At 45.0% G+C, this 16,617-nt stretch overlaps 3 protein-coding genes across 3 annotated transcripts in view; all 3 read right to left on the bottom strand.

The window, feature by feature from the left end:
- LOC115564576 (uncharacterized) overlaps positions 1 to 16,617 on the bottom strand; it is a 122,990-nt gene that overhangs the window by 42,698 nt on the left and 63,675 nt on the right. The window lies entirely within an intron of this gene.
- Positions 3,839 to 5,731, bottom strand: fd19B (forkhead domain 19B). The gene has a single exon (XM_089264303.1). The coding sequence runs from the start codon at positions 5,226 to 5,228 to the stop codon at positions 4,038 to 4,040; it is 1,191 nt and encodes a 396-aa protein (XP_089120429.1). The 5' UTR covers positions 5,229 to 5,731; the 3' UTR covers positions 3,839 to 4,037.
- The window catches only part of disco-r (disco-related basonuclin zinc finger protein), a 32,647-nt gene continuing 26,852 nt past the window's right edge, over positions 10,823 to 16,617 (bottom strand). The window contains exon 3 of the mRNA XM_089263471.1: positions 10,823 to 15,454. Coding sequence (XP_089119597.1) covers positions 11,140 to 15,309 — 4,170 coding nt within the window. The 5' untranslated portion in view covers positions 15,310 to 15,454 and the 3' untranslated portion in view covers positions 10,823 to 11,139. The remainder of the gene's footprint in view (positions 15,455 to 16,617) is intronic.

Genomic DNA, 16,617 nt, shown 5'->3' on the forward strand with positions numbered 1-16,617 from the left:
TGTATCGCTCGGCTGCATAAAATATTTACGAACTCAATTTAGCATAACGAAATGTTTTTCGTCTTTTTGTTTATTAGCTAACTGACTGAAGGATGTGCATGTGTGCAGGATATGCCGGAGGATATATCGGACTCTAGTCCGGCCGGTTCATTGATTATCGAGTCAGTGGAGTTTTCTTTGAGTTATGTTCGTGCCATGCAGAAACCATTAATTAAATGCCTCACCGATGGCCCCTAATCAGCCAGTGTCATTTGTCTGCGCGTTGCCAATCATTTGTCCCCAACAAAAATCCGGGCAATGCATCAATGTGGTCCGCCCAGGGGAGGCGCATTGAGCACATCTATTGGGAATTCATTTCTGTTAGTTTCATAATGTGAGAGCATATACATACATATGTTATATATATTTGTACATATGTATGTATAATGAGCGTCACTGTGTGAAGCTCTGAATCTGAGCAGACATCCGGTTGACCGTGCAACGCCTATTGCTGGCCAGTGTTGGACATTCTACAGAAACGAAGACAGCTACACTGTACAAAACCTTGGGAGAGTTGTTCGGATTCTAAATTCGATTTAACAAAAAGGAAATACAAATTTAGAAAGTTGGGTTTGGAGTTCTTGTTAGTAAATGGAAAGAATTAAAAGACCTAGAGAAAACTATTTTCGGTATTGAGGTAAGAAATACTCTCTAAAATAATCTTAATTGAAAATTCTGGGAAATGTGGTTGATGAACAGACAGACTGGCAGATGGATGGAGGGGCACTGCTTGATCAACTCTATTTGTAATCCTGATCTGGAATCTATATATAATTTTTGGTCTGCCACGCCTTCTTCCTATTATCCCATTTTCAATAGTTTTGAGAACCGAACTTCATTGACGAATGAATCCATATAAACCGGAATTCTTATGTAGTAGAACCTGGTAATAGCGACTCTGGTCGATTCTGGTTCCCAAAAAAACGTATATAATGGTCCCTTGGGTGTTATCATAATCTGATACTATTGTGTGTGTGTATATATAAACATTAACTGAAAGAGCTAACTTGATCAAATGCCAAATATCTGAAAAGATTTCATTTTTTAGCGTGTATCAAAAGATATGCATGCATACATATATATGCATATGTATATGTATGTATATATACTGCATTGGTCTGTCTGTCTGCCCGTCTGTGTGTGCGTTTGGGAAAACAAGTCGCGGATCGCGTCCTCGGCAAGGGTAAAAATAAATTACTTTAAACGGTTTCGAATAGCAAATTGCAGATTGTCATTTCAAAAGACATATCTTGCCACACATATCAGTGTCAATGGCTAGGGACTGTCGGTTCGCTGGGGCACGGGGAGCGGGTCCACAGCTCTCTGTCTCGCTCTCTCTCTCTCTCTCTCTCTCTGCTGTATGTCTGTGCAAAACTTAAAATGACGAATGACCACAAAACAACAACAGAGAGAGAGAGAGAGAGAGCGACTTGTATAGGGATAAGGGTTCTGAAATCGGGATCAGACAAACTAAAGCCACGGAACGGCAATAATAAAAACTTCAAAACAGCATTTTCGCCAGAATTGAGATTGGGTTGAAATTTTTATAATTGAGTTTGAGTTTGAGTTTGAGAGCTGAGAGCAGATTTCGTATTCCGTTTTCGCATATATTTTCGTTAATCTCTTCTTTTGTCCCAAACGACGGCGACTGCGACGGCGACTGCGACTGCGGCCAGCAATCAGCAATCAGTTAGGAAGTAAGCAAATTAAAACGATCCAAAGTGGAACAAAGTGCGCGTTGCACATAAATATAGAGCTCAACTATTGCAGCAAGCAGAGCGAGAAAGCAAAAAAAAAAAACACCGCTATTGCTGCTGAATTATTGACATCTGTTGCTCAGACGCCAATCGCGGGCAACAGATTACGAGCAGCAGCAGCAGCAGCAGCAACAAGCAACTGGGGGCATGCCACATGCAGCATGCAGCTTCTCGTCATTATGCATGTTCGAACATTGTACACACAGCATGTATATATATGTGTGTGTGTGTGTGTGTGTGTGTGTGTTTGTGTGTGTTTGTCTGTGCACTGTGCACTTTACTCGATATCGTTATGGCCATGTAGAGCCGGCCAATAATAAGTACGAGTGCAGCACGGCCAACAACTCCCAACTCTCAGGTTCAGCTGCAGCTTCAGCTTCAGCTTTGACTGCAGACAAATGCAATTTCGCTGTCCGATCATCGATCCCTTCTGTTTTTATGCTCGCATGTGGTGCACTATACCACCAATATATGTTGGCGGTGGTTCGGTGGGGCAGTTGATGTTGTCGTCGTCGTCGTCGTCCTCGTCGTCAATCGTCGCATCGGCTCCAGGCTGAGGCTGTGGCTCAGTCTGAAGACCACTGGCACTGACGCCCTCTCTCTGCCCCCACCGCGCCTCTACCTCTCCGCCTCAGCTTGGTTTTTGTTTTGGCCTAAGCTGCTGCTGCAACTGCTGCTGCTGCCATAGTATCAAGAGCGTGTAGCAAAATTCGTGCCGTGACCGCCCCTTTCAATTCTGTATTATCAGATTAGCTCTTTTCATAAGCCATTTGTTGTTGTTGTTGCTGTAGCTGGCGTAATGCTATTGACCGCTAGCATTAAGTTACGAGCCAAAGTTAAGCCACTCAGTCAGCTAGTCCAGCCAAGCCAAGCCAGGCCAGCAGCCATATGATGCTCTATGATGTTGTTGATAATAATAACAATAATAATAATAATAATAAAATAAAAATAAAAATAGAAGTCATAACAATACTAATAACAATAATAATGCAGCTGATCATCATCACGACAGGTGTAGCTAAGAGCCAATACTAAATATCATAAGAGCCCAGCTTAGTCCACGATTTGGCCATAATTATGCATAACAGCAGCAGCAGCAGCAGCCGCAGCATCAGCTCAATCCCCGCTTAGTTTAATTGAGCTTGATTTGTAAGCATTTTAACTAGCATTGCAGCTTGTAAGCTTGTAAAAGCATCAAGTGTTTTGTCAACTTAGTCCAACGGCTTTAAGCCGCTTGAGGTTAATATGAGGATAATAAAAACTTTACAAGTATTTTTTGCTTTTCAGGAAAAATCTACTCAGGTGAGCTGAGTATAGCTGGAGATGTATATATCAAATCTTGAGGTTTGCCTGGAACTCAATAGGCATCTGACATTGCCATAATCATACGATAGTCTCTTTGGTATTATTATAACAGATCAAGGATTTGTCTTCAAAATTATAGATCCCTTTTCAAAAAAATCACTTTTGACATAGTTTACTTGATTTGGGATTACCCTATATAATTTTTGTCTCCAGTATAACTAAATAAATTGCTTCGAGAGCATCTACATTTTTTTTGTTTCTTAAGAATTTAAAAAAATTTTTAGCTATACTTATAATATACTATATATTATATACTATAATTATCTTTAGTTAAGAAAACTTGTGTATATTATGAAATATGGGAAACAAACGTGGGTTTTGCCTTTTTAGTTTTTATTTTAATCATAAAATTTATTACTAACTTATGTATAGATATTATTAATTCAATAAACAAATTGTTAAAGTATTTAAGATTACATCTATATAAAACTATTCTCGATTATATCCCATTGCTTAAAGCTATTTCTAATATGTTTGCATTTAAAGTATATCATACATCATATATGTTATATTATCATTTATCATATTTTATATACCGATGTCATCACATTCCGAATAGATATATCACATTATCATATATCATATATCATATTATACCATTTCATATACTATATTCCGAATAGATATATCACAATATCATATATCATATATCATATTATACCATTTCATATATTATATATTATCATATCATATCAAGTCCGAAATTATCTTAAATTAAACGCGTTCTACGCCATGGCAGGTAACCTTTGCTGTTTGTTGTTAGTCACAGGTGAAACAAAAATATCAAAAAATACTTATGACACACACACACACATACTCACACACCCACACTTGTGCACACCCTCTACAGGACATTCAAATTTTCTCTCACATTTATCAACGCCACAAACTTTCAATCGGCTGTCGCAGCCATTTGCTGTTATAGGCTGATGCGTATTGCTCCTGTTGTTGTTGTAGATAATAATTGTGCTGTTGTTGTTGTTGTTGTTGTTGTTGATAATGATGATGTTGGTGCTGGAATTGCTGCTGCTGGTGTTGCTGTTGCTGGTGTTGCTGATGTCGTTGGTAGTAATTGTTGTTGCTGTACCGCTGCTGCTGCTGTTGTTGTTGTTGTTGGTGTTGTTGAGTCTGCGACTGCGACTGCGACTGAGCTTCAGTGTGTGTCTGATGGTAAGGCGCTGATAAGGTACCCTGATGCTGTGTCTGATGCTGTTGCTGGTATCGTTGTGCTGCGGCCGTTGTCATAGCCAATGTGCCCATGCCCATGCCCATGCCCATGCCTACGCCCATGCCAGCTCCAATCGCATGCTGGCCGCTCTGCATCATGATTGGATGCTGGGGCTGTGCTGGCTCTGGCACGATGGGAAAGTAGGCAGCGTGCGGCTTGAAGAGCTGGGCATAGAGCACAGCCGCCGCAGCTGGATTGCCGGTCAGCTGCTGATAAGGATGCGCATAGCCGTGACTCTTGCCATGAGCCGTGGCCTTGCTGCGGCCCAGCAGCGAGTTGTTGCTGCGACGCAAACGGCCCGTTGTCTCGCCAATGGTCAGATCCTCGGCATACGGATCGAGGGCCCAGTAATGGCCACGTCCCGGATCATCGAGGGCGCGCGGCACACGTACAAAGCACGGATTGAGGCTCAGATTGTGGCGTATGGAGTTCTGCCAGACACTCTTGTGATTCTGATAGTAGGGAAAATTATCGGCTATCCACTTGCAGATGCCGCTCAGTGTCAATCGCTTCTCCGGACTCCGCCGTATGGCCATCACAATTAGCGCGCTATACGTAAAGGCGGGCTTCGCATCCGACATGCCATTACTACTACTGCTGCTGCTGCTGGAGCTAGCTGTGGGGGAATTCGTGTTGCCATCCTCAGAGGATGCATCCTCGGAGCTGTTGCAGGAGTCGCTTGGACTGGAACTGGTGTAGTATTTGTGTGGCTCTACCTTGGTTTGTGCCTCGATCTCGACATCGATCTGCTGCCCCGACTCCTCCTCCAGCTGCGTGCTGGAGAGCAACGAGCGTATGGAGAAGCTGGACTGGAACACAGGCGCCGTATCCATGGACATGTTTCAAATGAATAATGCTCTTCCGTTGAGATGTGTCCGCTGTAAATGTTCTGAATTGACTGTGCGGCAGCTTCATCTGGCATGGTCTATTTATTCCAGCGACATTCGTACCGGGAATCGAGAGGGAATGTGCGCAAGCTGCGGGATTACGAATTTATATCCTGCGCCATAGATTAAATTCGATTTGCCCGGCCGCCCTTGGTAATCGTCGCTGGGCCACAACTGCAGATCAATGAAAGCCAAAGCCATCGGATTCATTCATTGATCCCAGCTGAAACACACACACAGCTACTTAGTTGACAAATTCGGAACATTTTCGGGATTAGCCAACAGCTTTTTAAATTGGATTAATTCTACCTGCCCAACACTCCCATTCTCGGCGCCCGCACGGCTCAGTTTCTCTCGGCATAAATATCCTTTCGATCTGTTTGCTTGTCTGCCTGCTCTACCGTTTGTCAAAGATCTATCAAATCAGGAAATATTTGTAAATGTTCGTGATCTATCGCGCTTGACAGAGAGGGAGAGAGAGAGATAGAGAGAGAGCGAGAGGGAGAGAGAGGGAGAGAGAGAGAGAGAGTAATGTAGTTAGACACAAGTATCACATCATTAGTATTTCTATCAAGCTTATTAGTCTAATATGGGTATTATATACATATACATATGTATGTATGTTCAAGTAATATGAATAATATTCAGTACTACATAGTATTGTAATTATAGCCATATGGCATAGTGTACATAGGTTTATAGTAGTAACATTACAATTACTTTCAATTATCATTATCATTGTCATTATTGACCCATAATATGTATATACTTCAATACAATACAGAAAATCAGGAATATTTTTTCTTTTAAGCACTATTATTGTAGCTCTAATGGTTATCATTATTATCATTGTCATTATTCGATTCATAATACTCACATGCATACGAAATATTATATAGATAATATATTTATTCCTCATGTAGAATCATAGTCCAATTGATAATGTCCTACAAAATACATATGTATTTCTAATATTTCTCAATTATTATATTAGTTGTACGCTAACTAATATAATCAATAGTCAAGGTGTCAGCCTCAGTGTAGAACGGCTAATTAAAGCCGTACATATGCAAGTCTTCAGCCAAAGGGGTCATAATTGGGCGTAGTTATAAAGTAATATCTAGGAATGGCGCACTCTGAAACTATGCTCCACGATGCATGTACATATATGAAATAGTTACGATGCGATTCAACGCCTCACTGACTGCAAGGTCCTCGGTAACAAATTAGTTTTGCAGTTGGCAGGAGAAGTACATTATCAGTTTTTGTTGTTGTTGTTTTTTTTTTTTGGCTGCCACATCTGTATGGCGGCGATTGTGCGGTGCAAAACACGGTCCCGGAACCGTAAACAGACCCAAACCGTGTTACACACCCAAAAGCCCAAGCCGAGAGACCGAGACCACATTTCCACCCACTGCCACTGGCAGACCAAAATTTAACAATTGCACGTTAGGGGCTAGACATAGACTGCATTATCCGTGGCATCCAAGGTGTCTATATGAGTGAGCGTATGAGTACTGTATATGCATACATATGTATGTATGCTCGTATGTGTTCACATACATATCTGCATGCATGCATGCACACATACATACGTATGCATGCATGCACATACGAGCAAACTATACTGATATTTACCTGTCTACTTGCCCGGGCAATTCCTTTGTGTACTCTGATAGAATTATGTAATACATTTTGTAGTTGTATATGTCCCAATACACACACATACGCACATAAGCACATACTTTCATAGAGCAAAAAGTGTAGCTACTTGCATATACCCTGTAAAAAGTCTTTGCACACAGTTGATGGCTTGATTCGGGCATTCATATGTCCTATATGGTTGACCTTAACTTGTATAAAGATATGGTTTGTAATTTCAATAAGATGAAGAACTTGTTGAAGTAATATGCGTATAGTTCTCATAGTTAAAAATTAAAACATTTTTGGAATCGAGATTTAAATATATATTATAACACATATAATGATATATGGATATGTATTATGTATGTATATAAGGAAAAGTTTATTGGTTAGAATTTCCTATTATGTTAACTTATTCAATTATAAGTCTTATATAATTAGCAAGCCTAAATTGGAAGGCTATACTTAAGAGGGTCGAAAATAATTTCACTCTTGCAAAAGCCAGAAAATGTGAAAGTGTTTTAGACTTGGGTTTTTATGAATAATATTCATCTGGAAGCAGCAAGAGTAAGGGAATATGGCATAAAAGTGTGCCGGAAGGTCATCAACTTGACCTAAATTATTTTCTTGACTTGACGAAATAATTACTAATGGACTAGAAAAACAATTTTCTCAAGAAGTAGACAAATTTTTTTATTAAAAAATAAACAGATAAAAAAATAAATAAATATTTAACTCACCCGGTATTACATTGTATGAGTTTTTACATATATTTATTCATATACATTATCATATTATACATATATAATATATATTCATTTATTTATATTATCTGTAATAATTTCTTTACTGGGTATCTTTTAGTCGAGCAACTGTGTTGTCTGTACATTGGCTTGTTTGTCTTAAAAGCGTTGCAGCTAGAGCCATAAAATACCAAACACGCTCATCAGTTGTTCTCTGAGTGTATGTGTGTGTGTGCGTATGTGTGTGTGAATGTATCTGTGATTTGGGCACAATAGTGCAGGATTACGTAGCTTCCACAAAGCGGGCCGTAAACAAAAGTTGAATTGCATCTAGGACAACATTATCCATGTAATATTGTCATATCTCCTAGCTGTGTGTATAAGTGTGTGTGTGTGTGTGTGTGTGTGTGAGTTTGCAGGTGTGTGCGTGGGGTAACTGTCGCCTAATGTACATGTGTATAATTGCAATATGTAGGTATGTATGTACATGTGTATGTATGCATGTATATATATATAGAAGCTTTGCACATATGAGTCGGAATAAAGTAGCAAATGAAATGCAGTCAGAAAAACTAAGTACCGTACATATATACACACACATGTGGATGTGTGTGTGTGTGTGCCGCCATATGGTGGCATATGCAATTGTATGTGTGTGCATATGTAAGCTTAATGTAAGGGTATGTAAACGGCAGGGAGGCGGCACTGAACGTGCCGTTGTTACGGATATGGCGTTGGTGTTGCTGTTGTTGTTGTTGTAGTTGTTGTTGCTGGTGTTGTTGTTGTTTTTGCGTGTCCTGCAGGCTTAACGATAACATTGTGGCAATTTTATTTGCCCACAATCTGTTGTTATGCCTCGAGTACGAATACGAATACATATGTATGTATGTATGTAAACTGCAGGCCGAGGCCCTATGCCCAGCGAGATAGCGAGACAGAAAGACAGAGCGACAGAAGCCGTAGAAGGGTATGAGAGAGAGGGAGAGAAAGGGAGAGAAAGACAGCGGGACTTTGCCAAACAGGAAGGAAGAGAACGAATTTCAGCGGAAGGAAACACTAAAATGTTACTTTAAATAAATTGCACTACTCGTACTCGTACACACCGTACACTCTATTATTTTCTCCTAAGGGAGGCCAATGCATTGCACTGGCAATGGCGACGACGACCCAGGGGTGACATGGACAACCACAAGCCCGGAGATACTTTTATACACATATACATATGTATATAGAGACATATATGTTTGTTCGTTTGTGCATATGTGTATTCTATATAGATAGATAGCGCTGGGTAACAACACTACCCACATGTGGGCCCAAGTGCGATTGCGAATTCAACCCATTCGATGCATTTATTTATTTGGACACTGAACGCCCACGCGGAGGCAGCGAAATTTACGAGCCATTTTAATCGATCTAAAATTAAAATCGCATGCATAGCAACCCCCTAAAATGTGCTAACCACAAGTTTGCATTTTATCAATGGCATCCTAATAAGCAGCACCGCCAGACCTCTGACCTATGCCAAAACTGTGCATTTATTTCACATATTTCATTTGAGATTAGAGCTCAATTTTCAGCAATTTTAGTGAATACGTGATATTTGAAGGCCTTTGATAATTATTGGGTTTTGTTTTATATCTGGAGTTCGTCTTATCTAAATATCATATATATGGAATATTTAATATATAGTATATATTATATACTGACAGCAAATATATAGATTTAATATTATATTGAAGAATTTTGCTTGGTAACTACCATATCTATTTAAGAGTTTTGGATAATATATAACAGATCTATGGATAGGTTTCTATGCTCTTTGCATGCAAGCATATCAGAATCACTGTTTATGTTTTGACTAGGGGTTCTTTATTGGTATTTCCTTTGCCATGAATGGTCATAAGATCCGACAAAAATTTGCTATTCATAATAGAATTTAAGTTAGAATTTTCGTTGTCTAGTTATCTTAACTAATCTGTGAGTACTTTGCAGTGGAAAGTGAAGAGAACTGCGAGACACCCTGAGCTCTATGCGTCGCGTCTATTCCAATCATCGTTTATACTTATATATGTAATATGCAAACACACACCCCAGCGCTCTACAACCCACTGCAATCTGAGCTTTGCTCCTGGAAATTAGTTGTAGAAAATCCTAGATGCACCCTCTATACGTACTCTCTATATGACTTGTCTTATTATTATGTTCCTTTAGATTGACAGATGAGACGGACAGACGGATAGGCTGACTGGGTTTGCCACGTACTTTTCCATTGAACATTAATGTATTTCCAAATTGAATGGATTCTTAAGGCACGGTTCTTGGTACGGTCTACTGCAATCCAATCCTTTTCTGGCCACATACAACCTTTAACTAGTCAATGAGCTTCTCGTTCTTCTTCTTCCAGGCCTGTCAAGTTGGTAATTATATATTTCCATCTTAGCTGCCCCGATTCGCACCAAATATAAAAATGCATTGCTTGGTTTTTTTTTTGTTTTTATATTTTTCATGATATTTTATTGCAAACATATATAGCTTAAATATGAGTTGAAGGTATTTGCCTGGTTACTGCTTCAGAACTATCCCACTATATGATACTCTAGGATTCTCGTAAAAGAAGACAACAGAAAAAAAAAACATTTATATAAACTAGGAAGATAGATCATATCGATACAGTAATTGGTAATCAGTTTAGTTTGCCCCATTGAAAGCATTTTGTTCATTATCATCATCATTATCGTTGACTCGTTTTCAATTTGTTATCATACAATACATATTGGGATTCTCCACACAAATCAATCACAAAAAAAAAAAAAAAAAAAAAAAAAAAAAAAAAAACCATTCATAGTTGTAGTAGTAGTCGACACCACCCACCCACACATATCTATGTTAAGTATGCGCTTAGAGGCTATGCTTACATAATCGAGTATCACTAACAATATATATCGTTATTAATTAATATATTAATTTGCTTTATTATTCGCTCTTCTCGTCATTATCATTATAATACGTATTATCATTATTGCTGCAATGATGATGATTATTATTATAATTATTTTTATTATTACTCAATTCTCTACAATTTCATGCTTGTACACAAAACAACAGTTTTTATAAATACAAGTTCCAAAAAAAATGGGGGTTTCATTATTTTATGTATATATATATATGTATGTTTATATATATATATAGAAAAAAAAAATGCTAGTTGATCCATCTAATGTTTTATATTAGCCTAGTAAAAGTATTGTTTATTTATGAGCGCCGATGAGCCAAGCTGCAGTTTGGATTGCGAATACTTCCTTCTCTTCCTTGTTCGATCGATAAGTCGACCTATCGATTAATCGATTATGATTATGAGCAATGCTGTGTAGTCCTAAGTTTTAGCCTGATATTGCATGTATGAGTTGTTGCTGTCCGACAACGATCCTTCAGTGATAAAATGCCAGCGCCCTGGCATAGTACGAGGTACATGGTCATGATATGCGGTCCGGCGACTGCCGCTGGCTCTGTTCGGCCTCCTCGCCGGCCGGCTGCTTGTGCATGTGCGTGTGCGCCAGCGGATGCCCATGATTATTCGCCTGCGCATCGTAGTCGGGCGAACCAGATCCGGAGCCGGAACGCGGACCCAAGCCCATCAGCGAGCCGCTATCGCAGCCGCGTGCGCCAACGGGCGGGGTTATCGAGTGCTGGGAGTTGGAATCGGAAGAGGTGCGACGGCAGAACGGACTGAGGGTGCTGGCGCCCGCCAGCATGTGGTGCGTCAGGGGTGGGAAGCGCGGCAGTCGCAGGCCGGGGAAGAGCAGCGGATTACTGGCATGATTGAGCAGCAGACGTGGATCGGTTGCCGGCATGAAGCCCGGATTCGGATTCGGATTCGGAGTCGCATTGACATTGACATTCGGATCAGCGAATCCAACAGGCACCTGGCCGTGGCCGGGGCCAGCATGGAAACGATGCTGCAGTGCCTCGAAACAGAGCGGCATGCTTAGCCCGTGTGCGCCCGCACAGATGCGTGCCAAAATCTCGGCGTGAATGTTGCTGGGCATGCCACCGGCTGCGGCAACGGGACCGCCTGCGGCTACGCCAGCACTACCGAAGGCCTTGTTGTTGTTGATGTTCATCAGCTCCAGCAGCGGATCGGGCGGCAGCAGCAGATTGTGCTCGTCGCTGGTGGAGAGCAGCTTGCGATGCAAGTTGAGGTTCGAGCTGTGGCGATCGCGGCTGCGCTTCGAGGGGAAGGCCGCATTGCAGCCGTCGATGTTGCACTTGTGATGGAGCTTCAGGTGGACGCTTTGGTAGTGGGTCTTCAGGTGGAAGTGGTTCTGAAAGATGTCACCGCAGGCGGTGCACTTCAATGGATTCTCCTTGTCGATGGGTACCTCTGGTTCGGGCTCTGGCTCCGGTTCGGGCTCAGGCTCTGGTGGTTCTGCTTCCGGTTCTGGTTCGTGCTCGGACTCTCGTACACGCTCCGCTTTTGCCTTGATGCTGCCATTGGAGTCGCGGCTCTTGCTCGTCAGGTTTTCAGTCAATATGATGTTGTTGTTGTTGCTGGTCTTGCTCAGGCACTCCTCGACCGCCGCGCGACCAAAGCTGGGCTCATCGTCGCCCAGCAGCTCCTGCTTGATGCGCATATAACGATTCTCGTCCGCATCGGCGCCATAGCTCAGGGCCAGCTCATCCAACGGCTCCTGCTTGATAATCGAGCCACTGGTCGTGCTCAGCGACAGATCGAGCGTGCCAACTGCCTCGTCTGGGTGGCCGTATGGATCCGACTGTGGCACAGCCTTTGGCTGCTGCACCTCCTCCTCGTCGTCGTCTTCGAGCTCCATCTTAATGTGCGACTTGGCCTCGCTGGTGTAGGGCGTCAGCGGGGGCGAGGGTATCGCCTTGGTGGACTCTGTGGAGCCGGTTAACACCTCGGCTTCTTTGGCTGTTGCGCCCAGCTGGGCGGCCAATGGCGCATCTGTTCCAATTACGGCTGCTGCTGCGGCTGCGGCTGCTGCTGCGGCGGCTGCTGCTGCGGCAGCCACTGCATCCACATCCTCCTCCTTGAGCTTGATCTTCTTAATGGACAGGTCGGCGGCCACATCGTAGTTATCCAGTGAATTGTCGCAAGAGTTCTCATCCGATTGCACGGTGCAGCGCACCGGATTTTGGCTTTTGCGTTTGCGTTTGCTCGCCGTCGTCTGGCCGAGGGCGTGCGAGGAGTCGGTGAGGCTCTGTGAGTCCTCGTGCTGTTCATCAGCCTCCGGCTCAGCTTTGCTCGGACATGGGCTTGGCTGTTGTTGTTCTTTGGTTTGACTGTGACTGTGACTGAGATTGTGACTCTGACTGAGATTGTGAGCGTGACTGTGACCGAGACTGTGACTGAGGCTGTGGCTGGAGATGGCCGAGGTGGAGCGCTCGTCGCTCTCGTTGCCATTGTCCAGCATATAATCGTCGTGGCTGTGCTTGTCCTTGTCGGGAATGCTGTCCAGCTCATCTCCGACCACAACAATGCCATCTCCATCGGGATCATCGTCATCATCGTCGCCATCCCCCTCGCCATCCGCCTCGTCATCATCGTCGTCGTCATCGGGCATGTGGATGCCCACCTCGAGTATCTCATCATCGTCATCCTCCTCGTCGCCCGGCTCGAGCGCCGTCTTGCGGCGCTGTCCCTCGTAGCGGCCGAGCATGCCGTTGCTGTCCATGTAGGAGCGCCGCAGATAGTCCTGGCCATGCTTCAGCTCCATGCCGCCCATCGCATGGTGTCGCAGATCGGGCGGCGGTGTCAGCAGCGGGAAGCTGCCGAACGGGCCCAGGCCCGCCATGATGCCGTTCGGCGCCTGCAGCAGCAGCGGATGCGGCTGAGCGCTGCGTCCGTCATGGGGCGAGATCTTGCGGCGCAAGTGCGGCGAATGCAGCTTCGGATTCGGATTGGCGCTGTGACGATTGCGCGAACGCCGCGAGCTGAACATCATGCTGCAGCCGTCCACCGTGCACTTGTGCATCTCGCGCAGATGCACCGCCGAGAAGTGGATCTTGAGGGCGCCCTTGTCGCAGAAGGTCTTCAGGCAGACATTGCACTGGACGCGCTTCTTGCCGGTCACTGGATTGATGAACTGCGTGCCCAGGTTGGCCGGCATCGTGCCCCATTGGCGCTTGCTGCCCGGCGAGTGGCCCGATTTGCGGCTGGCGCGCATATTCGAGCCGGATCCGGTGCCCGAGCCAGAGCCGGAGGCCAGGGCCAGGCGTGTCAAGCGCTGCGATCCGCTAGTCGGCTGTGTGCCCGACGCACTGGACGAGGAGCAGCTGCTGTTCGACTTGTCGCCGGCCATGGCGGCGGCCAAGTGACGAGATTTGCTCGAGATGCTCGAATCCTCCGGCGAGGTGGGTTGTCCGGCCTTGTGATGATGTGAATGCGAGTGCTGGTGATACTGGCTGTGACTGTGGCCATGGCCGTGGCCGTGACCGTGGCCGTGACTGTGGCCGTGACTGTGACTGTGATTCATCTGTGCGTGATTTGGCGAGTGCGGCCCATGGCCGTGACTAAGTTCTGGGACGCTGCCGGCCAACGACACCTGATTGTTGTTCGATTGCTGCTGCTGTTGTTGTTGTTGTTGCTGCTGCTGCTGCTGCTGTTGCTGCTGCGGCGGTGGCGGCGGTGGGGGTGGCGGTGGTGGCAAGTGATACGGCAACGGATGCCCAGCCATGGCCATGGCGCTAAAGAACTGATTGCTCTGGGCAGCAGCCGCAGCAGCTGCCGCCGCCGCTGCCATCGCAGCGTTCTTCCCGCCCGCTGTGGTCGCCTCATTGATGCGGCGACGCGCCTGCGCCAGCACCGCCGCCTGCTGCTGCAGATGCTGGTGGTGCACGAAATCCGTCGCGTTCGGCGGCCCACCGAACGAGTTGATTTTGCGAAAGTCAAAGGGCTGCATATTCTGCAGATCGCTCAACGGATTCAGATGCGCTGCGCTCATGCTCGTCGCCGGCGGCGATGTGCCGGATCCAGAGCCGGTGCCGCAAATGTTGCGCTCCCGATCGCGCTCTCGTTCACGTTCACGTTCACGTTCCGTTGGCGATGGCGAGGGCTGGTTGCGAAAGTAGCTGGCGGATAGCTTCTGATGCAGCTGCGACTGGAAGTGTAAAAAGTGAGCGTTCATGCACTGCGTCTGGGTCGGTGTCTGTGCATGAGCCTGGGCCTGGGCCTGTGCTTGAGCCTGAGCTTGGGTCTGGGACTGGGACTGGGTCTGCTGGGCAGTTGGGCCAACGGAGCCAGCGCTTAGTGCATGGCGCGTCGGCAGCGGCAGCGGCAACGGCGACGGCGAGCTGCGTCGACTGGGTGTCATAACCATGGAACTGCTGTGGGGACTTCTCACTTGCCGCTCGCTCCCAGCGGAGCGCCTGAGCTGCTCGATGTGCAGTCGATGATCATGGCCGGGCGGCAGCGTATAGCGGTAGCCAAGCAGCAGGCCGGGATGGTCAGATGGAGCGGCCCCAGCAGCAACGGCACCCGGGACACTGTGTGGATCTGCGCTACGGCTGCGGCTGCGGCTGCGATTGCCGATCGCCTGCTGATGCGAATGTGGATGCGGATGTGGGTGTGGATGTGTGTGCGACTGCTGCGAGTGTTGCGTATGATCTTCCTGGCCAATATTCATCAAGAGCGTCTGCCTTACTAGCTACCGTTAATCTATATAGAGTTGTGACAATACGTTAGACTAGACACTGATATAGTATGTTTCCGTTGCAGATCCAGATTGATTCGTTGGTCTTGCTTCCAAAATATTGCAATAATTTTCGGAGCTGCAATGAAAAAAATAAATAATAATAAATAAATAAATTTATTTTAGATCTATTCGACTAAAATGTATTACAATGACTGAAGCCTAGAGCTAAAGCTAGATTCAGTGAGAGTGCGTGAGAGAGAAATAAAGAGCGAGACCTACTGAGTTTGAGAATAGGGGGAGATAAGATGGGAAATATAGAGTAAGGGAAAGCAGAATGAAGAGAGTGAGAGATAGAGAGCAAGAGAGAGAGAGAGAGAGGAGAGCAAGTGAAGGTTACGGAAAGAGAGAGGTAGCGATTGCGAAAAAGAAAAAGAGAGATCAGTAGAGAGAATGAGAGAGAGAGAGGAAAGAAAAGCAGCAAAGCAAATTCTCTGATGCTCTCTCTCTCTTTTTCTCACTGAAGTTTTAAATCTGTCTCTCTTTGTCTCTTTCTCTCTACCTATTGCTCACCCCCTTCATCTCTGCTTAACTCTCTCTAGCTCTCCCTCTCGTTCTCGCTCTCCTTTTTCTTTATTCGCTCATTCACGTATTAAGCTTTAGCTTTATAAATTCATTTAAACATCTAAATTCCCTTAATTATTATTTATCATTTCCCATTCGCAATATATAATTAATTGTCACATGATCTGTAAGTATAATAAATTATATCTTTAGGGCTTATTCGCCTGGCTCGTAAACGTTCGATTCGAATTCGTGTCTTGTCATCGATGTGGTGCACAACTCTCGTGGCCCTCTCCCTGCGCCCCGCCCCTTGGCCCTTCGTTGGGGGCAACACGCACCCGTCGCTGTCACTGTTGCTGTCTCCATGTGAAACATTGTCCACTGCTGATGCTCAAGGAGTTCCACCGAAACGGCCTAACGAAGTGGCCAAAAGACCTCCCAGGCGCACCACAGCCAACTGCCACGTATTTTGCGTGTGTGTGTGTGTGTGTGTGTAAGCGTGTGCGTGTGTGTAAATATGATTATTTAAAAGAAAAATAAGAATAATGATGTGACAAATTCTGAGTGGACACTTCACGTTTTTAAGAGCGATGGTAACGATGCCGCACAGACAGTCACTGGACACACAGAGTGGACATTTGGCTGAACGAGCCGCGCTCTAGAGTTGCCCCGGCGTGACATGACAATGTACACACACACACGCAGAGTGAGAGAGAGAGAGAGAGGGAGAGGAAGAGA

This window comes from Drosophila navojoa, chromosome X (genome assembly GCF_054131105.1).
Source record: "Drosophila navojoa isolate 15081-1374.11 chromosome X, UAZ_NAV_1.0, whole genome shotgun sequence".
NCBI lineage: Eukaryota > Metazoa > Arthropoda > Insecta > Diptera > Drosophilidae > Drosophila > Drosophila navojoa.

Bases quoted from the DNA above. Each gene is read 5' to 3' on its own strand.
- fd19B (XM_089264303.1), bottom strand. From the start codon at position 5,228: ATGTCCATGGATACGGCGCCTGTGTTCCAGTCCAGCTTCTCCATACGC.